General features: G+C 43.9%; 1 protein-coding gene across 1 annotated transcript in view; it reads left to right on the top strand.

The window, feature by feature from the left end:
- Window positions 1-469: 469 nt before the first annotated feature.
- OSBP2 (oxysterol binding protein 2) overlaps window positions 470-23,832 on the top strand; it is a 178,169-nt gene continuing 154,806 nt past the window's right edge. The window contains exon 1 of the mRNA XM_053902167.1: window positions 470-1,164. Coding sequence (XP_053758142.1) covers window positions 488-1,164 — 677 coding nt within the window. The 5' untranslated portion in view covers window positions 470-487. The remainder of the gene's footprint in view (window positions 1,165-23,832) is intronic.

Raw genomic sequence — 23,832 nt, 5'->3', positions numbered from 1 at the left:
GCCCCACCCCCGCTTTCCTGGGTTTTGGGGAGCGAACCCACCCCTGACAGGGAACGCCGGCGCTGGGCGCGGCAGGCAGAGCTGCGCTGGAAGCCGGCGGGCTCCGCATTCATCATTGTTCCCCCAGCGCCTGGCACGGGTTGGGGCGCAGGCAGGGATGGTGGCCTGAAGCGCGCGGTCCCTTCCGCGTCGCCCGTCGCCAAGCTCTAGCGCCACAGGTGTTTCCAGAGAGCCTTCCCAGGGCCAAACCTGAGCCAGGCGCTGGCGACGCGAGAGAAGGACAAGGGTCCAAGTCTGGCCCGCTGAGCGCGGGGAGGACAACAGTCAGCTGGCGCAGGCAGCGCGGGGCGCACGGGGCCGCGAGGGGACCTGCGCGTGCCCCCGCCCCGTGCCGCGCGCTCGTGACGGCGCCCCCGGCCCCGCCCCCGGCCTCCGCCTCCCGCTTCCCCCTCCCCGCGACTCGGCCGCGCTCCGGTCGGCGGGCTCTATGGGGAAAGCGGCCGCTCTGTGCCGAGGCGGCGGCTGTGGCGGCCGCTCCCGCGGACTCTCGTCGCTGTTCACGGTTGTCCCCTGCCTGTCCTGCCACACGGCGGCGCCGAGCATGAGCGCTTCCACGCCTGGCCCCGGGCCGGAGCCCAAGCCCCAGCCCAAGCCTCAGCCCCAGCCAGTGCCGAAGCCTGAGCGGCACCCTGTGTCACAACAGGTGTCGGAGCCAGTTTCTGAGCCGGTGCCAAGACTGGAGCCTGCGTCTGAGAAGACGTCCGACCCAAGGCCAGAGTCCAGACCGGGAACGGAACTGCTGCTGGGATTGGGGCGGGGGTCAGGGCCCTGGCAAGAGTTGGGCTCAAGTGTAGGGGCTGGACCCTTTCCCAAGACCTCGCCAGAGCAGTTACCGGCACTCGGGCCAGTAGCCGGGAGCGTGCCCTGGACCAAACCCGAGCCCGGGTCGCTGCCGGCGTCAAAGCCGCTACCCCTTGGGCGGCCAGGACAGGCGAGGACGCCTCTTGGGGTTCCAGTGTCAGGGACTGGCACGACCTCCACTGCACCCATGGCTTTACTGCCTCTGGACAGCTTCAAGGGCTGGCTGCTCAAGTGGACCAATTACCTGAAAGGCTACCAGCGGCGCTGGTTCGTGCTCAGCAACGGCCTGCTGTCTTACTACAGGTAGGAATGTGCCAAGTTGGGGCATCTGACGTTGGAGGGTGGTGATGCTACAGTGATGGTGACAGAGGGCGTCTAGGGTTGGAGGACACTGCCACTAGCCTAGGGATGTTTGGGAACAAGCCCCTAGCAGGAGAAATAATATCTCTGGCCAACCTCTAAAGGCTGGGGGCTCTGACCTCTAATGGGGGAGCTCCCTGCCCCTCACCTCCACCTCCTCTGACAGGACCTCTGACAAGCTTGGGTTAAAGGAGTGAGTGGGGACATGGAGGGAGAGAGTGTTCTGGGGCCTCCAGGCCCCTCTGGTCTTGGTAACTGTGGAACCTCAGGCAGCCAATCAGAGTCAGTTCCCCCAAAGTCTTTGATTCTGGTTCAGGAGCTAAGATCATTGTGTTAAGGACTGAGGGGGACAGTCACCTTGTTCAGTCCTTGGGACCCACTATGGGAAGGACTGTTTGTTCCCCCCTTAGTTGGTCATTTAGTTTATTTCCCACTTTTCCTGACACCCCTGGTTGCCAGGCCTTGGGAGGGGCACAGCAGACTCACAGATGCGTCAGATACAGTGTCTGCATTTTAAGGGCCCATCTTAGCGTTCTGTGGAGAACCAGAAGTGTCCTGCTGGGTTTCAAGCAGCATGGGTTTCAAAATTGAAGTCGGGTAGTGAGATAGCTAACACTGCCCACTGAAATGGTTGAAAGGGGGAAAGATACTGAAGGCTTTCTCTCCTTTCTTACTGGCTATTGCCTTAGTGTATTTCCTGGGGATGGTTAGTTTCAACATCGAGGTCTTAGATCACTCTATGCCATTGGTCCTCAAACCTGAGCCAGCAGCAGAATTCCCAGAAGGGCCACAAAGTACTTGCCCCTCTGCTGTGTTTCTGAGGCAGTGAGTCTAGGAGGACCTGAGATTTGGCATTTCTCCCAAGTTCCCAGATGCGGCTGCTCTGGACCACGGTCTGAGAAGAACTGCTCCATTGTCATTGCAAACATGAGGGCCCTGCCTTGCTGTTTGCTGAAACTCAGGTCACCTTGGTCACTTCACTTGGCCAAGCAGTATGCCTTCAGGTCACTCACTATAGGATTTATATGACCTTCTCCAGCTTTCTTGGGACACAGCTTCTAGAGGATGTTTCAGTCTATGATGCCCCTGAGAATTCAAGAGCTCCACTGGACTTAAGTGATGGCTCCCACTCCAAAATGGGGATCACTGTTGTTAATTCCTGAAAAGGGAGAAAGCTGACACTTTTCATGTGCTTTTCTCATGTGATGTCTTGGTGCCCCTAAGCTCACACAGCTGTGCCATCTGGATCACACAGAACAGTGTTCTTAGAGTTAGGCAACCAAATGAAAAGAGACCCTTTTCCAAATGGTGTTTTATCCCACTTACCATTCTCTGTCAGGTGTATAAACACTTCACCAAGACATGCAATGATAGGGATCATCAGTGATTTGCTATAAATATGTCATTGTTAGCTATAGACTGCACAGTTTTACGTTACATTCACATCGTCCTCACCACCACACTGTTGTACAAATGAGGGGTTCTGAGGTTTGACAGGAGGATGTAGCTTGTCAGGAGTCACTGGCCCAATAGGCAATGGAGAGAGATTCTGACCTGGGCCTTTAGTACTCCATGGTCTGTGCCTGTCCCAGATGTGTGTCCGGATGCCCACGCATCTCTGAGTTAGCATTGTTGAATCATCTGTATTTACCAGGTATTACTAACCTATAGGGATCAAGGTAATGTTTATGAATATGGGGTCCCCCAGTTCTAGTGGAAGTAAAACCTGATTGCATTCACTTTTGTTTTATTCTAGTTGAAAGGGCAAAGATGTCCCATTTTCTTTTCTTAAAAATAACTGTGTGTAGACAGTTGGCATTTCAAGGTTATCTTAAATGTGCAGATTCTTTGGGTAACAAGAAAAATTCTTATTGCTTGCTGATAAGGTTGTGGGGACAGATACTGGTTTGTGGGGTGGAGGGGGAGGGAACAAGTTTCTTGTGTGTGTCCTTGGATAGTCTGGCTCTGTAGTTTTGCTTTTGGACATTTCTAGACTCCAAGATGGGCAGAATTGTTATTTGACTTGTCTGGGTGGAGTGAATGATTCCTGACATTTGTACAGCCCTGTGCCATCATTTAGTCCCATGTGAGCCTTTCCATGAATATGTCCTCATTCCCATTTTATAGGAAGAGAAACTGAAGCCAAATGACCAAACTTCAGTGGCTTACCCAGAGGTGCCCACTTGTACGTGGTGCCACTGGAGATGGGTAAGTCTCCAAGTACAGAAAAGGCCCTTCTGAAGCGGAGCCAAAATTGCCACATCTTCCTGGCACTTCTGTTCTGCCCTCTGGAATACCCTTTGGTCTGGCCCTCCTCGTGCTTCTCAGCAGTTCAGATGTTTGACACCACACCGCTCTCCTGTCTCTGCTTCTGATCTGAATCCTGCCATCCCGCCTGCTGTGGTCAAGGATTGAGTGCCCTGTAGGCCTGTTGCTCACGGTGCTGACAGCAGTGGGGTGGGTTACCCAGGGCTCTGTCTGTGCCTGCTCATGTGTGTTCTCTCCTCACCCTCCCTGGAACCCCGGCTCTCAGTAGTTCTCTAAGTGTGTGTGGCTGGAAGAGAGGCAAGGTACAAGCTTGTGGACTGAAGACAGGGTGAGAGAATTTTTGCTCATGATCTCTCTTCCTTAGGGGCCAGGTAGAGCCAGGTTTAACCTGTTGGGCTGATGCGCCCGGGTGGAGAAGGAATCAGAGCCATTTCTCTCACAAGCTTCCCTTTTGGAAAGACCACTCTGATTTTATTTTATTATTATTTTTTAACTAAGTGAAGCCTGGTGTTTGGAGAAATGTCTTCAGAGAAAATGTGGGCACACATTTCTTGTGCTCTCTCTCCTAATCCCATCCTCCAGCCTCCCTCCCTCCAGGGTAGCCACCATCCCAAATTTTGCTCACTATCCTCTTTCTTTCCTTCTTATTTAGTTTTATCTCCTTTATGTACAGTTTAAAAGCCCCATATTTTTCATTTCAGCCATTTTTAACTTGATAAAAAGAGTATTGTACAATATATGATTTGGAGAGGGGGGACTCATTTTGACTGCTGTATAACAGTCCAGGATGTGAGTGTGCCACTTTCATTTATGCATTTTCCTGTTGATGGGTGACCATGATAATTCTAGTACACATGCAGGGGTTTCTCTTGGGTGAAATTGCCAGGTTGTAGGAATGTGAAAATTCCCCTTATATAATGCCCAAACTGTTGGCCAAAGCGGTTGTATCAATTTAGACTCCCACCGGCAGTTAATAGATTTTGTGGATTTGTATTCTTTGCAACACTTGGTATCATCAGCATTGATTTTTACCAATCAAATAGGCATACTATGGTATCTTGTCATTTTGGCCTGAATTCCTCATTATTTTTACCTTAATGGAAAGTTAGTGGAGGTTTGGATTAGAATTTCTCTATTAAGTGTGACTTCTTCAGGTACTTCTGTCCTGGATTTTGCTTGAGAAGCTCATTTGATCACTTAAGCTTATTCTAGGTACATAGTGAGAGAAAGTACATAGTGCCAACAGCTGGGCTTAGTAACAGTCATGTTATCAGGATTAAAAAAATACTCTAAATATTGTCACATGTAAAAACAATTTCTGGGAAGTATCAGGAATTGTTGGCAGGTATTTACTTCTTTCCAACAATGTGCTAGGAATATAAATAAATACAGGAGTTACGGTTCTTATTCCATTGCTAGCATTCTTTTTTTTTTTAAGTTTATTTATTTATTTATTTATTTATTTTGAAAGAGAGAGAGAGCACAAGCAGGGGAGGGGCAGTGAGAGAGAGAGAGAGAGAGAGAGAGAGAGAGAGACTCCCAAGCAGGCTTTGCACTGACAGTGGAGATGTGGGGCTCGGACTCACAAACTGTGAGATCATGACCTGAGCCAAAATTCAGAGTTGGAAGCTTAACTGACTGAGTCACACAGGTGCCCCTCTATTGCTGGCATTCTTAATCACATATCTGTTTGGATACAAACAAAGAGAATATGGTTTGCGCTCAGTTTTTTTTTTTCTTCTTTTGGTTGTTGGTTCCCATGTATCCCTAGTTCTCTCATCTCACAGAGAACATGTGATTACATGACATTAAGGAAGAATTCATAAATGATGTGGAATTTTCAAAGGTATCATCTTCAGCAAGTCCTTAGGGAAAGACCATTTCACGCATATTGCTTTATCGACATTAATGACAAAATTGATTTGGTTAAGCAAAATTCAGCTTTGTTTATACCAGTTGCCTATTCAGTGACACTATAAATGACATTTGTTTCCCAGGAAATGATTTGAAACAGGAGCATTTGTTTTAATTTATTTGTTGTTCAGGCTGATCTGTGCAGGTAGGCATGGCTAAGACAGTTAGCAAGGGAGGCCTCAAAGAAATTAGTCTGGGTCTGTAGGAAAGAAGGCTTCAGTCAAGTGAGAGTAAAATTTGAAAGCCTTTTGGTGAGGAAGACCATTGAACATTTGGTGAGCTGGGCCCATTGTGGGGTTGTGGCCAGGTGAGAGAAGATGGCACACTAAGACATCTTTGCCTCTAGGATGGATCATGCACTCATTCTTCCAGCGAGACCATCTCTCAAAAGCCACTATCACAGAGACTGGGTGCCAGGAAATAGTAGTGTCCTCAGTGTCACTTTAGGTAATACTCATAGGACAGATATGGGAAAGTTGCAAAATGTCCCTGAAAAACGTGAAGTTAAGAGTGCAGGTCTGCAGGTTAAGCCACTGGGGTCTCTACCCTAGAAGATGGTGGCCTTACCACATTGGATTCGGCTTTAAAATATCATTCAGTGTTTCATACCATGAGACCGTTAGGAAGCTGAGAAGAAATGCGTTGGTTGCTAATGTGTCCACATTTGTTTGAAGTCTATTTTCTTCACATTTAGCATAAGGGTGTGGCAAAAAGGTCGTGAGTGGACTGGTAGCATATTTTGGAGAAGCACAGTACACACCAACATTCTTAGCAAGGTCTGGTGACACGAATTGTAATTTTCCCCACCAAGCCTGCTCCTCCTGCTAACTTTTCTTTCTATGAATAGCTGCAAACCTCTGAGTCATGCTTGCTGCCTCCTCCCTCCCTATTCTGACATCAGATGGAATTGTGAGCTCTGCCTGTCTTTCTCCTCTAGTCCCTCCTCTCCATTCCTAGTGCCACATTGTGGTTCAGGTCTGCCTTCTGCTTCACTGGTGTCCCAGCTTCCAAATTCTGCTCTGGACAGCTCATCCCCACCCAGTGGCCCTGGAGTTGCCTTGTCTTCTCCAGGATTCTTTTTCAACAGTTCCATCCCTTGTGTTCATACATCCCTGCATTGGTTTTCTCCTGTTTGAAATGCCCACAGTGGCCCCTGACTGATCCAAGGGCCATGTCTTCCTTCTCTGGGTGCCACATACACACAGTGTGCCTGTAGGCATCTCTGCAGATAGCTTTGCAGCAAAGGAACATCATGGCCAAGTGCAGCATCTTTGTATTCTGCATAGAGCCTAGCAGGGTGCTTTGCTGTTGGTATGTTCTCAGTAGCTTGGTTAATCTGAATGGATGAGTAAGTGAATGAATGAGAATTGCCAGCAATTTTATGAGATTTCAGAAAGCCAAGTATGTTAGTGCCAAACTTGGGTTTTCTTAATTTGTTTTCAGTTTTAAAAACTTGTTTGCTGGAAGGAGATTTGGATGATAAGTGGGAGATTACTGGCTTAAGCCTGGCGTGCCAGAAAAGCTACAGTCATAAAATAGAGATTATCTGGATATATTATGTTGACAGATTTGAATGTGTTGAAATAGGCTTTTCAATGAAACAGTAACCTCTTTCTGTGTTCCTCATTTGTATTCCCATAGGGTTACAAGTGTTTGTGCATATGGTCTCTATATACCTAAGACGATTTGTCACTTCATAAAGTTGGAGGAATGGGGAGCAAAGATAAAGCTATTAAAAGGGCTTTTTGTGATTTTATCGCTCCTTCAGAACTAGTTTCATGTTCACCAGAAGGTTTGCTTTGCACACGCTCCATGTGTAAGACCCTGTGGGAAGCAGGCCATGAATCAGAGGTGAGGCTCCCACCCCAAAATGTTAGAACCAATCAGGTAATAGGCCCTCACATCTGTGGGATTCTCCGCAGATATCAGAGGGATTTCCAGCTTATGGTTTCAGTGAGGAGTGCAGACCAGGAGTGCTGTTCTATTATTTGGAACAAAAAGTAGGAGCTCATGGACAGCACCAGGGACAGCTCACGAACTCCACCACCTCACATTGGGGAGACCCCTAGTGTGGTCTTGTGTCGACTAACTCCAGGTTACATAAGGAGCTAGGAGGACTCCTACGACTCAGCATCTATTTGTGCTTACAGCTATGCTTTATTACAGTGAAAGGGGGCAAAGCACCATCAGCAAGAGGAAGGAGGGGGCATGAGGCGAAGTCTGGGGAAACCAGGTGCAAGCTTCTGAGAGTCCTTTCCCAGTGGAGTCACACAGAACATGCTCAATTCCTCCAGCAATGACATGTGAAATGTTGCCAGCCAGAGAAACTCATTAGAGACTCAGTGGCCATGGTTTTTACTGGGGGTTGACCACATGGGTACCCTCTGCCTGGCATATACCCAAAGTCCAGACTCCCAGAAGGAAAGAAGGTATTCAGCAGAGACCACAGTTTTGTACAAGTAGTTTAGGCACAGTGAGCCACCTTTAGCAGTTAGTGAATGGGGGGAGCCTTCCCCAAATCCAGGTTCCCAGATGCCGGCCAAGGGCAAATCTCAGGTGCAGGCCTTTCAAAGGATAAATGGTCTCAGGCCAGCCGTGTTAATTCTTTTCTGCACAGCTCTGACTTCCTTCCTCCTTGCAGACTTCAGTGATGTCAGGCAGGGGTAAGGGCCAACACTTGCTCTGGTTCAAGGAGAGTAAGTGCTTACCTTTGGCTTTGAGTGGCAGAGTGGCTTCTTATTTTCTATTGGAGAAAGCATGTGCCAGTCGTGCAGGGTATGGGTGTGGCCTGCTGCTCTGTATGTCTGAGGGCCTTCTCTATGGAGCTCTGGTCACTTGGTTGTCCCTTTATCGTTTCAAAGACACTTTTGTAATCTAGACCTTCCCCAAGACCCTTTGGTGACTTGGATTTTGCATATGTCTAGGGTACACTTGCTACATGGACTTCCTTCCTCTGCAAGTACTTTTGTGCCTTTGATGGAATGTCTGGTGTGAGTTCTTCAGCTGCTACTGACCCTTGTGCCTTCTTCGGGAAGGGTCTGTTAATCCAAGATTGGGGCCTGATGAGCAGTCTGGAACATTTGCGACAGTAAGCATACACCAGCTCTGGTTGTATCTTTTATTGAGGGCCAACGATCTATAAGGCAGTGTGGGAGATAGATATGCATACCACAATCAGACCACTGGGTGGAGGAGGAAGGGGAGGAGGGGAATCCATACCCATCTTGGCCATTAAGTAAAAGGCCAGCAGTTCAGACACAGTGTTGTGGGGGAGCTCCCAGGAAGTTGGGTATCCAAGCATGCAGCTTTCATGCCTCTGTAGTCTTCTGGGGTATAGTTCATAGACTATGTCAGCAAAGAAAGACAGGTCTGTGAAAAGGGTGTGAGGTTCCTTAACTAGGATCAATGTCTGCTTGTCCTAGGGGGAAAGAAGTACACTATACTGTAAACTCACATACAAGGAGTAGGAGATGGTAAGAAACACCCCAAACAAAATTGAAATTGGCAGCTTGATGTGTGGTGAATCACACATACCAGGTGTCACCACACAGAGATGTGGCTTTAAGAGGCTCCTTTCATAATCATACACATGAAGCAAACTGTCAGTGAGTTTCAGGGTCATGCTGGGTGTTGTATGTTTTTTTTTTTTTTCTTTTATATGGGACTACTTCCTGCGTCTGTTTCCGTTTTTAAGAGTTCTGATCACTAAGCTTCATTCCTCTTGACACCTCATCACATGCTCAGCCACAGCTCTGCGCATTGAAGGCTGATTTAACAATCTTGACTCATACCATTTGATCTGCTTTGCTGGGCCATTGCCTAAACCAAGAAGAGGGCATATGGCATTGCTGAGCTTGCATAGAAAACTGCCAGATTGTGTTGTTCTGAAGCAGCAGTAGGTACTGTCTTCCTGAAATATAGTGTGTGACTTTCCTGGGCTCACCATTCATTGTCCTTCCCAGCTGAGTGCCCCTTCCCTTTCTCCCCCTCCCTCTCTCTCAATCCCCTGGCCTTGACCCTTCTTCTATCTAATTTGCCTTATTTCCCCTCTGCAAACCACATGACCTTCAGTATCCTATTCAAATCTCTATACTGGCCATCCCTTCATCCCCTCTTCATTGCTATAGACATCCTAACTGACAGTCTTAATTCCAAGTCATCTCAGGATGAACCTGCCTGGATTCCCCTGTGACGAGCTGGGCTGGCAGAACCATTCTTCCTCTGACGCTCTTTTGTTTCGTATTATATCATTTGGCTGTGCACCCCTATTAGCAGGATTTTGGTTTATCTCCCTCTATAAGATTAATACCTGGCTCCTCCCCTCCATAGCCTGGGGGTGTGTTTTCTCACTGTAGTGTTCCCTGGGGTTCTGGGCATAGTGTCTTCTACTTAGTAGAGTCTCAAATTCCTGTGAAGTCTTTTTTTTTTTTTTTTAATAGAAGACCTTTTGTAATTTTATTTATTTATTTTTTTTACATGCTATAAAGACTCAACATGCTATTGCAATAGCCCAGGGGACATCACTGAATTGCCAGGAGAAATGGAGTGACCACAGAGGCTATACATCGCTCAGATTTTCGCTCCTTTCCTGAGGCTTATTGTGAACCAAGGATATGTGACATTATTGAGAATTCATTGTACTCATTTGTATTTAATCGGGGCGCCTGGGTGGCTCAGTCAGTAAAGCATCTGACTTCTGTTCAGGTCATGATCTCACGGCTTGTGAGTTCAAGCCCCAGGCTGGGCTCTGTGCTGACAGCTCAGAGCCTGGAGCCTGCTTCAGATTCTGTGTCCCTCTCTCACTCTGCCCCTCCTCTGCTCGTGCTCTCTCTCTCTCTCTCTCTCTCTCTCCCTCAAGAATAAATAAAACATTAAAAAAATTTTTTAAATTCTTTGGAGGGGGGTGTCTGGATGACTCAGTGAGTTAAGTGTTGGACTCTTGATTTTGGCTCAGGTCATGATCTCATGGTTGATGGGATGGAGACCCATGTCAGGCTCTGTGCTGACAGTGCAGAGCCTGCTTGGGATTCTCTCCCTCTTTCCCTGCCCCTGCCCTGCTTGTGTACTCTCTCTCTCTCTCTCAAAATAAATGAGTAAACATTAAAAAAATAAATAAAACTTTGGTGAAGAAGTTTAAACATATGCATTAGTAGACAATAGTATAATAACCCCCCGTGCACCCATTACCCAGTTTTAGCAATTACTAAGTTTCTGGCCAATCTTATTTCATCTCAGTCTCCTGCCAATACCATTTCAAAGTGAATCACAAATATCACATTTCACCTGTAAATGTTTCAGTATATCTCTCTAAAGGATAAGGATTTTTAAGAACTTATATGCAATACCATTGTTACACTAAAAATAATAATAATTCCTTATTATCACCAAATATCCAGTGTCCACAGTTTTAATTGTCTCAAATGTTGTGAATGGTTTTTTGATACATTTGTTTGTACAAGGACCAAAATGAGGTCCACCCATAGAATTTCACACAGTCTGGGTGTTGCTGATTGCATTCTCTTCGTGTCAGTTAACAAGTTCCTGTGTCCTCTGTAGTTCTTTAATTCAGCAGATGGATCTAGAAACTTGATCCAGGAGGTAATGTGTTCTTCCCTTTAATCACAAGATTTCAAAATCATGAGTTGGTTCTTATCTTCTAATGGTGACCAATCTGTTTGGTTTGTTTTCTCAAAACCACTATCATCTCATGGATACAAACACGTTTGCCGTGTGTCGGCCCACTGTTGTATTGCACTTAATGATGTTTCTATTGTCCTGCCTTGTCTTTGCCCTCAGGGGGGCCTCTTCAGTTGGTTCTGGAGTCCTTTGGATAGGACTCTGATGGGATTAAGAGTTTCCTGTGTCTAGCTTGAAAACATGTTCCAGGCTCTTCTTGCACTTGTCTTGTCCCAACCCTGGAGTCAGTCAAGGCTCCAATTTCATTCTTTTGCATGTAGACATTCAGTTTTCCCAGAACCATTGGCTGAAGATGTCCTTTCCCCATTGAGTGGTCTTAGTACCCTTGGCACCATATATGCAAGGATGAAAATCAAACCTATTTGGAAAACATGTATACTTATTGGATAGGACATTGTGCCATTTCAGGGTCCACCTGCAGCTCCGTTGTCTGGGACTGTGGGAAGTTTATCCAAGAAAACAGACATCTAAGTTCCCTTCCCATATCTCTAGGTTGCTGTAACCAGCTACTAAGCCCCCCACTTGCAAAAAAAAAAAAAAATGATTGTGATAGCATAAGAGAAAGTGGGTTGAAATCAAAAACACTCAGTTGGGTTGCTGACAAAGATTGCTGACAGGTATCTGCATTTTGGCACAAGAGACTCCTTTTTCATCTTCTAAGCATCCCAAATACATACAACCACTGCTTATTCTTAGGACCAGCCTCGTCTCTGCCTCTCCAAGATCATCTTCTGGTTTCTTCCTCTACTGTCACACCACAGTGACAGTGGGCTCTGTGTACTCTTTTTTTTTTTTAATTTTTTAAAAATGTTTTATTTATTTTTGAGAGAGAGACAGAGTACGAGCAGGGGAGAGGCAGAGAGAGCAGGAGACAGAATCCACAAAGCAGGCTTTAGGCTCTGAGCTGTCAGCACAGAGCCCGATGCGGGGCTTGAACTCACAAACTGTGAGATCATGACCTGAGCCAAAGTCAGATGCTTAACCGACTGAGCCACCCAGGCGCCCCATGTGTATTCTTAACAGGGGAGAGGGTAGATGAGAGTTAGAACTGGGTCCTCATCTCACTTGTACTCCTGGATCAGGCAGCCCCAAAATAAATCACCCCAAAATTCAGAAGTTTAAAGCAAGGGGGGTTTATTCTTGTTTGCATATCTGCAGATGGCTGGGGCAGCTCTGCCTCCAGCAGCAGCACCTGGGACACTCCTCTGCTTTGAACAAGTAGGCTAGCAGAGTCAGTCTTCTCCCCATGATGGTAGAAGTGTAGGAGGCCGAGCAGGAAAGGAAGCACCCTGGCTCGAGCCCGCACACCTTTACTCTGGTCCACATTCTGTTGGCTGAATCAAGGCATATGGCCTCTTCCAATATCAGTGGGGCCAGTGGGGACCCACTCCCCACTGTAGTGAGTGATCCTCCAAAGTCCAATGACAAAGGGTGTGGACATGTAATTGTAATTCATGAAGGACATTAGGAATTGGGGAAAATACTTCAGTCTATCCCAGCCTCTAACCTTCCTTCCAATGATCCCACTAATCATCTGTAAAATAAAGGGGCTGGACTGGGAGACCTATGGGGTTCCTTTTAGCCCCAGCTTCCTGAGAATTTGATGGGGAGCTGATTAAAAGAAGTTGGAAGAGATATGAAATATCAAAGATGATCTGGGCATGGCATGGAAATGTCTATTGACTTAGTGGCTTAGAGATCAGAGTCCAGGCAGCTGGAGCTGGGGCTGGTTTTGCTGAGCCACAGATGGGCTAATGGTGTGTTCCTGTTCCCAGTTTGGGGAGACTTGCAAGCAGGCTGAGTGTGGGAGGGTACCACCTTTTGCTACATTGTTCACATGCTGTGACAAGAAAGACACCTTCCTTGGGGCACCTGGGTGGCTCAGTCGGTTAAGCGTCCGACTTCAGCTCAGGTCATGATCTCACGGCTGGTGAGTTTGAGCCCTGCTGTGCTGACAGCTCAGAGCCTGGATCCTGCTTCGGATTCTGTAACTCCCTCTCTCTCTCTGCCCCTCCCCTGCTCATGCTCTGTCTCTCTCTGTCTCTAAATAAATAAATAAATAAACAAACAAACAAACAAACAAACATAAAAAAAGACATTTTCCTTGAATTTTCCATTTTTAGAAAATGAAATTATTTTGCCAGATGCAGGCACAGAAGTAATTTCCTTCTGAGTCCTGCAGTTCTAAGTTTGAATTTATTTTGCCTGCCAGTTTACTGAGTCATTGCCTTCAGGAGATGTGATTAGGGCATTCTTAACCCCTGAGCAGATTTCCATAGTGTTTTCTGTCACTTGCATTTACCTGAGTGCCTCACAATGTGCCCTGCCTTTGCAACCTTTTAGACATTAATGACTTCGGGCTGAAGCCCTCCTGCCTCCCTTCCCCTGTCAGCCCTAGATTGTACTTGGTGGCAATATGCCACTCATGTGCATGTACAGCTGTTTGAAGGCAGGACCAGTAGATCATGTGTTGTCTGCTTCCTCCCAGAAAGAATCAGTTTTTAGAAACTGTTAGCCAGACACACATTGTACGGGCATGTCATTGGTGCCTAGGAAGCTGGTGAGCAAGGTTCTCCAGGTCCCTGCATGGTGTGGCAGTGGAAGAATCTTTGGTAGGAAAGGAACTTAAAAGTCATCCAATCTAACCATCTCTCTGTTCATTGACTTCTTCCTATGGCATATCTGCCCCATCAGCACCAGCCTCTGAGCAAACCTCTGTGGTGACAGAGAACAGACCTATCTCCCAAGACAAGCTGGTATTCCTTAGATAACTTGGACTGTTAGAAAGTTCTCCCTCTGTTGAGCTGAGATGGGTTTCCAGGCAACATCCATGCTCAATGGAATGTTTCTCTGTCCCACAGGGATGGACTTATCCATTCCATGCAGCATATTCTTCATCCTCAGAGATGCTGGCTCTGTGTTTCTGTGTATTCTTTCTTGCTGCATAACAAATCATCCTAAAATTTAGTGCTTAAAACAACAATTAACATTATCTCACAGTTTCTGTGGGTCTAGAATTCCTGAGTGGGCGGTTAGTTGGGGTGATTCTGGCTTGGGATGTCTCATGAGAGCTGCACTCACTTGAAGGCTTGACTGGGGCTGGAGGCTCCACTTTCAAGATGGCTCACTCATGTGCCTTGCAAAGTGATGCTGGCCTCGGTGCCTCTCTCTTTGGACCTCTCCAAAGAGCTATTTGAGTGTCCTCACAGCATGGCAGCTGGCTTTTTCCAGAGAGAGTGATCCAAGAGAGAGCAAGCAGAAATCACAATTTTTAAAGCCTTTTTGACCTTTTTGACTATGTAATTTCCACAGTACCCTGTTAGTTACACAATCGTCCCTGCCAATGTGGGAGAAAGTCTCCAAACCTCTGTGGCCCCCACTTTTGTGATCTATAAACAGCCCAACTTGACTGTTCAAAACAAACCATGAGGAAGTACTTGGTAAACTCTTTCATAAGTGAAAGAGATGTTTTGAATGTAAGGATTTTGCTAGTAGTAAATGCTTAACTAGTGAAAACCTCCTGTTTAACCTCACACTCCTGTTTAACATGTACAATCAAGGAAAGCAGGGCTAGATTTCCCAGAGGATGGAGAAGACATATTTGAGGGCTCTTTTGGGTGTAGCCATGCTGTGTACTATCCTTCTGGAGTTCAGAAACGTGTTCGTAGGAAGACACCTCTCTGCTGACAGGGCCCTTCCCTCATTCAGTCCAAATGGTGGAGGAGAGACAGAAGGTCATTCACTCTTGTTGGATTCTCTGGGGGCCCAGGAGAGCCACCACCCCATGGAGGCCTGGACCTGTGCTGTTTTTTTCAATGGTCTGAACCTACTGCCTGGCCTGCCACACTGACTGAATGAAACAGTGAACATGACAAGTGGGGGTGAGAGTTGTTTTAAACACAGTCTCTGTTTGGGAAATCTGTGGCTGCCTGTGGTGTGAGACCTTCAGTTTTGCAGGCTGCTGTCATGTTTTGATTGGAGTTTAGCTGCCATTTCTGCTGGCAGCTCAGTGGGAGTCACTTTCACATAAGATTATTCCATCTAATATTAATATCAGTGTTCATAATACTGGAGGCCATGAAAGGAAGGAATAGAATTCCTGAATAAATTATGTGTCTCACCATCAGATCTGTAAGTTTATATTGTAATCTGTGCATTTAAATTTGTAATTGGTTTTGGTGTGTTAAAATTCAATCTAAGTGTTTCCTTAATTGACTTCTAATTTGTAGTGTTCTAGTCTTTTGCTTAGCTTGCTAGCTGATTTTCTTTTTTAGAACCTTCTTTGTTTAGGTAGTATTTGGTAGGGGGATATGTTTAGTGTTGCTGAAATTTTAAGCTAACAGATCACTTGTAAAAGGAAGAATCTAGGTTGCTAGAACATTCTGTAGATTGTGGCTGCAGCTACAGAGATTGTGCGATGATTTAAAAAAACAAATCTGTTCAACTATCCTGAATTGTTCTGTACCCATGACTAGGTCTTGAAATAGATCCATCCCTTTGCCCTGGGGACCTGTCATCTTTTGTCTCCTCCTGAGACACTCAGTGCACAGCCTCATTCCTGTGCCAGGTTCACTGGGACTCAAGAGGTCCCCTTCATCATTAAAGTAGTTCAGCCCAGGGGTGCCTGGCTGCCTCAGTTGGTGGAGCATATGACTGATCTCAGGGCTGTGAGTTCAAGCCCCATGTTGGGTGTAGAGTTTACTTAAAAATAAATAAATAGGGATGCCCGGGTGGCTCAGTCAGTTAAGCATCTGACTTGATCTTGGCTCAGGTCATGATCTCATGGGTTCATGAGTTCAAGCCCTGCATTGGGCTATGCACTGTCAGCCTAGAGCCTGCTTGGGATTCTCTTTCTCCCTCTCTGTCCCTCCCCTGCACATGCTCTCTCTCCTCTTTCTCAGAATAAATAAGTAAACTTTAAAAATAAGTAAGTAATTAAATAAATTTAAAAAAATCCTTTAAAAAAACAGTTCAGCACTGCTGTTGGTTGCCATTACACACGGGGAAGAATTTAAAATTTTTTTTAATCTTTATTTATTTTTGAGAGAGAGAGAGAGACAGAGTGAGAGTAGGGGAGGAACAGAGAGAGAGGGAGATGCAGAATCCGAAGCAGGCTCCAGGCTCCGAGCTGTCAGCACAGAGCCTGACATGGGGCTTTAACTCACAACTGCGAGATCATGACGTGAGCAAAGTCGGACACTTAACCGACTGGGCCACCCAGGCGCCCCGACACAGGGAAGAATTTAAAATGCAATGGATCGCTTTTTTTTTTTTAACTAAAAAAAATTTTTTAATGTTTATTTTTAAGAGAGAGAGAGAGAGCGAGAGAGAGAGAAAGAGAGAGAAAGAGAGCATGAGCAGAAGAAGGGCAGTGAGAGAGAGGGAGACACAGAATCCAAACCAGGCTCCAGGCTCTGAGCTGTCAGTACAGAGCCTGACACAGGACTCGAACTCACGAACTGTGAGATCATGACCTGAGCTGAAGTTGGATGCTTAACCGACTGAGCCACCCAGGCACCCAATGCAATGGATTTCAAATGGATTTTATTTTTTACTATGGGGAATTTCAAACACATACAAGTAGAGATGTTGGTATGATGAGCCCCGTGTCCCCATCACTCAATGTGAGCAAGTCTTACTTTTGGATCAGTCTATGGTCTCCCCACCCTCACTTAATTTGAAGCAGATCCAAGATACCTTTAATCCAATTTTAATGACTAAGTTTAAAAATGATTTAAGTTAAAAATGATTTAAATTAAAAATAACTTTAATAAGGGGTCCCATGTTGGGTGTAGAATTTGCTTAAAAATAAATAAAGAGGGGCGCCTGGGTGGCTCAGTTGGTTAAGTATCCAACTCTTGATCTTGGCTCAGGTCATGATCTCACAGGTTTGTGAGTTCAAACATTGGCCTCTCTGCTGTCAGCACAGACAGAGCCTGCTTCTGATCTTCTTTCCCCCCTCCCTTTCTGTCCCTCCCCAAAGCGTGTGCATTCTCTCTATCAAAAATAAATAAATAAACATTAAAAATAATTTTAATAATAAACATTTGCAAATATTTCAGTTTCTCTATAGAGATAGCAGGTTTTTAAAAAAAACGTAATCAAAATGGCATTAACAAGCCCAAAAGTTTAACAATGATTCCTTAATGTTATCAAATATTCAGTCAATATTAAAATTTCCCCATTGACTTAAAAACATTTTTTACAGTTTCTAGAAATCAGGATCCAAATAAGGTCCATTTATTGCAGTTGTTGATATTTCTCACCAGATTTTTGAAATAAATTTTTTGTTTTGAAAAAATTTCAAACTTAGCAGGAAGTTTCAAGAATAGCACAGAGAACTCCTATGTACTCATCCCTGAGAACCCCCAATTGTTGCTATACTCCATTTACCTTATCATTTTCTATGTTATATTTATATATAATATTTCTTAAGCATTTAAAAGTAAGTTCCAGACATGATACCTATTATCACTTAATACTTCAGTGTGTATTCCTTAATATAAGGGCATTCTCCTATACTCACAGTGTAAACGTTGATACAATGCTACCATCTAATCCATGGACCCCATCCAGATTTTTCCATTTGTCCCAATAATGTCCTTTGTGGTACAAGAGCCAGTCCAGGATCATCGATTGCATTTGGTTGTCTTGTCTTGTCACTTGAGTTTCAGTGTGGAATAGTTCCTCCATTTTTTCTTGTCTTTCATGACATGAACATTTTTGATAAATATATGCCAGTTACCTTGTAGAATGTGCCTCAATTTGGAATTGCCCAGTGTTCCCTTATGTTTAGATTTAGGGCCTGCGTTTGTTTTGGAACACCACAGGATACACTACTGTGTCCTTCACAGTGCACCATATCAAGAGGCACATGATGTTGATTGTCCTACTACTAGTGATGTAACTTTTATCATTTGGTTAGGATGGTGTTTGCCAGATTTCTCTACTGTAAAGCTAACTTATAATTATTGATTAATAAGTAATTAATCAGAACTAAGAACTAATTAATTAGAATTAATAAATAATTGGAATTATAAACAATTAGAATCAATAAGTAATTTATTAGAATTAAATTATAGTGTAGTTAATTGGGATGATTAGTTAGAATGAAATGAGAATATAATTGATATAATAATGTGTAATTAATTAGAATTAAATTAAAATGTATTTTTAAAAGATGTATTATATTTTTAGAGAGAGAGAGAGCATGTGAGCAGGGAGAGGCACAGAGGGGGAGAGAGAGTGAATCTTAAACAGATTCCATGCCCAGCATGGAGCCTGACATGGGGCTCAATCCCATGACCGTGGGATCATGACCTGAGCCAAAATCAAGAGTCAGAAGTTCAGCTGACTGAGCTACCCAGGCACCCCAGAATTAGAATGTATTTTTATGGGGAGACACTTTGAAGCTAGGTAAAACCCTGTTCTTTAACACATCCCCTGGTTTTTAGTACACTTTGGTTATTCTTGGCCAAATCAAATAAGTTATCATTTTGATGGTTGCCAGTTGGTGGTTTTTCTTATAACCATTCTTTGCATATTTATTAGAAGGTGTTGTACTATAAAGAGGAGCTTTTTATTTATTTGTCTGCTCATCTGTTTTTATCAATATGACCTCATGGATTTCTGTCTCATCCAGTGAGTTATTATCAGTAACTCTCATTTATACTGATACTCAAATTGTCCCAGCTTTGGATAGGAGGAGTCTTTTGCTCCTGTGTCCTTTTGACATTTCCTATCACTCTGGACATTTCCTTACTTTTGGCACAACAAAATGTCCCTGGTTTATCTTGTACTGGACTGTGTGTTTCTCTGATGAGCCCTGGTTCCTTTTAGTAGAAAGTGGTATCTAGAAGCCAAATTCTGAGTGCTGGGTGTGCTTATTGTCATTGGGACATCACTACTTCTAGGCTTTCTATGTGGATAGAGACAGTTTTTTTCCTCATGTTCCCCTTCCATATTTCCAACTTCAGAATCTAACAATAAGAGCTCTGGCTCCCACTATCCTTAATATATTTACTTATTTGCTCAGTTTCCTATATAAAACTACTCTTCCAGCCATGCTGAACAAATCTCCTCTGTTCCTCCACACCCAGTCATATTGGATGAATTTTCTTGACCTTGGTATTGCTGATATTGCTGGTTATACCAGCCAAACCTCTCTGCCTTAGGGCCTGGCTGCCCTGATGCTCATGGCTGAGCACAGCCTGGGAAAGGAGAAGGAGTTCCCCAGTCTCTTGTGATTTATAGGTTCTCCCCATCTCTTTATTTTTCTCTTGCAATTTATTGGTTGAAAAAAAATAGGTCATTTGTTCTGTAGTTTCCCACAGACTGGATTTTGCTGATTTCATCTCCATAATGCTGTTTATGATACCCTTCTATCTCCTTTATTTACTGTAAACTGATGAATAGAAATGCAGAGTAAGTTTCAATTATATTGGCAAAATGATTCATAGATATATTAAAAGGGGACACGTGTTGTCTAGTTCTTCCCTCTCTTTCTCACACACACACATACATACACACATACACACCAGCAGTCATTGAGGACAAATTCCTAGACCCATTAGTTCAGTACAGGTTGCAAAATGATAATATTCTATCATTCCTTTTGTAGTTATTAGTGAAAATAATTCTATAAAGAGAAACTTCCCCTCATCTAACCATTTGGTTACCCAATAGTTTAGTTACTATGGAAACAGTAGGAAAAATGCACCATGATTTCCTTTATTCACCAGTTATCAGACAAATGAGTTGGACCTCTAGCATCTCTCCAGGGTCACTAATGACTTATTTTTTAAGCATCATTATGAACTTCTTGACTTGGTGCCTTTTGGTGTATTGCAGTTGTTATTCTTGTTCTAATCTTTGAGATATGATTCATATACCATGAATTTAAAGTCTACAACTTAATAATTTTTAATATATTCACCAATATGTGCAACTATCATAGTCAAGTTTTGAACATTTTCATTACCTCCCAAAGGAACCCCATACCATTTAGCTATCACTCCCTTACCCATCTCTCCACCCCTGAATCTCCCCCCAGTCCTAAGCAACCACTCATATACTTTCTGTCTCTATGTATTTCCCTTTTGTGGACTTTTATACAGATGGAATCATACAATGCATGGACTTTTGTGACTGGCTTCTTTCACTTAGCACTATGTTCAAGGTTCATCCAAGCTGTAGCATATATCAGTTCTTTGTTCCTTTTTATAGCTAAATAATATTCCATTGTGTGAATATAATTTCACTGTATAACATACCATTTTTTGTGTCCATTCATCTACTGATGGATATCTGGGTTATTTCCACCATTTATGTGTAATGCTATTATAAAAGTTTGTGTACAGGTTTTTGTGTGGACGTATGTTTTCATTTCTCTTTGTTATTTTTCTCTTGGAAGTGCTGGATCATATGGTAACTATATTTAATAATTCTAAAGTGTTTTTGAGTATATATCTTTGGATAACTTTTTTAGTGGTTCCTCCACACATTATATATATATATATATATATATATATATATATATATATATATATAATTATATTTTATTTTATATTTAATATATATAAATAGGGGCGCCTGGGTGGCGCAGTCGGTTAAGCGTCCGACTTCAGCCAGGTCACGATCTCGCGGTCTGTGAGTTCGAGCCCCGCGTCAGGCTCTGGGCTGATGGCTCGGAGCCTGGAGCCTGTTTCCGATTCTGTGTCTCCCTCTCTCTCTGCCCCTCCCCCGTTCATGCTCTGTCTCTCTCTGTCCCAAAAATAAATAAAAAATGTTGAAAAAAAAAAAATTAAAAAAAAAATATATATATAAATAATATATATAAATAATATATAAATAATATATAAATAAATATATTTAATATAAATATATTATATATATATATATATAATGTATCACATCTGTTGATGTCATTTAATTAGTTTCAATGAAGTATAGAAACTTTACTTCCCTGTAAGTTCCTTTACCTTCCCCTATTAATAGGATAGTGTAGTCTTACATTTTCCTCTATATATATGTAGAATCACATCATACAGTGTTTTAATTTTTGCTTTAGCCATCAAACATAGTTTAAAAACTCAAGAGAAGAAATATCTATTGTCTTAATCCATATTTTTGTTTATCATGTTCTTTTTTCCTCTTTGATGTTCTAAGATTCCTTCTTTTATCATTTCCTTTATTTCTAGAGAATCTTTCTCTTGCCATTCTTTTAGGGTAGGTCTGCTGGTCTAAAAGAATGTTTGTTTTCCTTCATCTGAGAATCACCTTACCTTTCCATCATTCTTGGAGGATATTTTCACTGGAGTCTGAGTTGACAGTTCTTTACTTTCAGCCCTTGAAAAATGTTGTGGCACTTTACTCTAGCTCAGGAAGAGCTGGTAAGTCTTATTCAGGAGCAAGAAATTTGTCCCGAAGAAAGAGGATATTAGGGCCTCCTGGGTGGCTCAGTTGGTTGAGTGTCTTACTCCTGATTTCAGCTCAGTTCATGATCTCAGCATTTTGGAATCAAGCTCTACATGGGGCTCCGTGCTGGGTGTGGATATGGAGCCTGCTTAGCATTCTCTCTCTCCCTCTATCACTCTCTCTAAAAAAAAAAAAACAAAAACACACACAAAAAAAAAAAGAAGGAGGAGGAGGAAGAGGAGAAGGAGGAGGAGGAGGAGAAGCAGCAGCAGCAGCAGCAGCAGCAGCAGGAGGAGGTGGAGGAGGAAAGAAAAGAAAAGAAAAGAAAAGGAAAGAAAAGAAAAGAAAAAAGAAAAAAAAAGAAAAGAAAGAGGAGATTAGTTGAAGGTTTAAAGCAGCATATTGACAGACTCAGACTGAAGTTTTAGAAAAATGTAGCACGAGTGGACTTTCAGGGGCAAGGCAGAGGCTGATGGAGGAGCTGTGGGTATGTCCTGGTGAGAGATGACCATGGCCCAGTGCAGGGCTGAGAGGGACAGCTTCAGTGAAGGGGGTGGATTTGAGAGAGATTGAGGAGGCATGCTGGAGAGGACTTGGAATTCTGCTTGGTGAAGTCCAGGGGTCAGGCTTTTGCCTGACTAACATCACACTTTAAAAGTGCAGTAACTTGGGAAAATATTGTGGTTTGTTGTTATTGCATTGGCAGCAAAAGTGGCATGTTTATCCATTTTCTACCTGATGAGACATTTTAGTCTAAATTTGAGATGTAAAGTATTTGCTTAATATTCTGTGACAGGATTTTCACTTAATATTCTTAGGAACCACCTTATATGTGGCTAGTACATGGTATTCTAACATTTTGGTGGAACCACAAAAAGGGTCTAGTGGTTTTTCAGTGAGTGATGTTCAAGGGTAGGGTGTTACCCTACTGTTCTACCTTAAGAATGTGAGTTTGACAGGACTTTGGGTGGTTCCAGGACTGGGTCATCTCCCTGGGTTTATTCCTTTGCTTGTGTAACACTCCTGTATTAATTCACTCAGCTTGCCCACCATCCCTGAGCTCTCACCACGTGTTAGCTCTGACCTGGGCAGGGACAGGATAGGTCACAAGTGTGTTCACACTTGCAAGTGGCAAATAGAAACAATGACCAGGTAAAGCAAAACATTTTTCTGGATGGATACCCCAGTATTCTGCATGGACAGCGCCCTGTGCTGGTGGCAGAGAAACTCAGTTCCAGCCTGGATTTATTGGTTTACAGTTAAAAATTTTTTTTTAAGTTTGTTTATTTATTTTGAGAGAGAGAGCAAGCAAACAGGGGAGGGACAGAGAGAGAGGGAGAGAGAATCCCAAGCAGGCTCCACTCTGTCAGCAAAGAGCCTGGTGTGGGGCATGAACTCACATACTGTGAGATCATGACCTGAGCTGAAACCAAGAGGCAGATGCTTAACTGACTGAGCCACCCAGGTACCCCTTATTGTTTACCAGTTTTATGGACAGGGAAACATGAGTCACCTTTTCCTGGCCTCCTCCCCTTTCTTGGCTATAAAATGAGGCTAATTCCCTCCTGCAGGGGCCTGCCATTTAGAATATACTTGATAAATATTTGCTAAACAAATCAATGTCTGCTTTGCCTACTTTATGTGTTCTTGCGAGGATTGAAGGAATCCTGTTTTCTAGCCTCCCATGGAAAGTGAGGTACTACCTAGATGTAAGTTGTATTAATAAGTGTACTGGCCTTTGTTTTTTTTTTTTTTAACGTTTTATTTATTTTTGAGACAGAGAGAGACAGAGCATGAATGGGGGAGGGGCAGAGAGAGAGGGAGACACAGAATCGGAAGCAGGCTCCAGGCTCTGAGCCATCAGCCCAGAGCCCGACGCGGGGCTCGAACTCACGGACCGCGAGATCGTGACCTGAGCTGAAGTCAGACGCTTAACCGACTGAGCCACCCAGGCGCCCCTGTACTGGCCTTTGTAAATCACCATCTGTCATCCTCCATTTGTGTAAACATGCAGCAATGTGAATTTCAGATACGGGAGAATGGCTCCCAAGTCTCCTTTTTTATTGAAAAAAAATTACATTGGAAATGTCCTTCCTGTAGAATTTGCAGCAGCATTTTTTGAGCATTTCTCGAGGGAAGCTCTAAATGGAAAAGAATGAGGCCAGAAGCAAAGTGAAACGGTGTCAGGTCTCATGGTGACAATCTCATCTGCACAGTAAATGCTTCTGTTTGGCCACTTCTGACAGTTGCCATACTGAGCATTTTCTGGATGGCACCATTTAACCAGCTTTGATGACTTTTTTTCTTAATGTTTAC

Source organism: Panthera pardus, unplaced genomic scaffold, assembly GCF_024362965.1.
Source record: "Panthera pardus isolate Hobbes unplaced genomic scaffold, ASM2436296v1 HiC_scaffold_15, whole genome shotgun sequence".
Classification (NCBI taxonomy): Eukaryota; Metazoa; Chordata; class Mammalia; order Carnivora; family Felidae; genus Panthera; species Panthera pardus.
The sequence above is the reverse complement of the archived record's forward strand: the minus strand, read 5'-3'. Positions and strand labels throughout refer to the sequence as shown.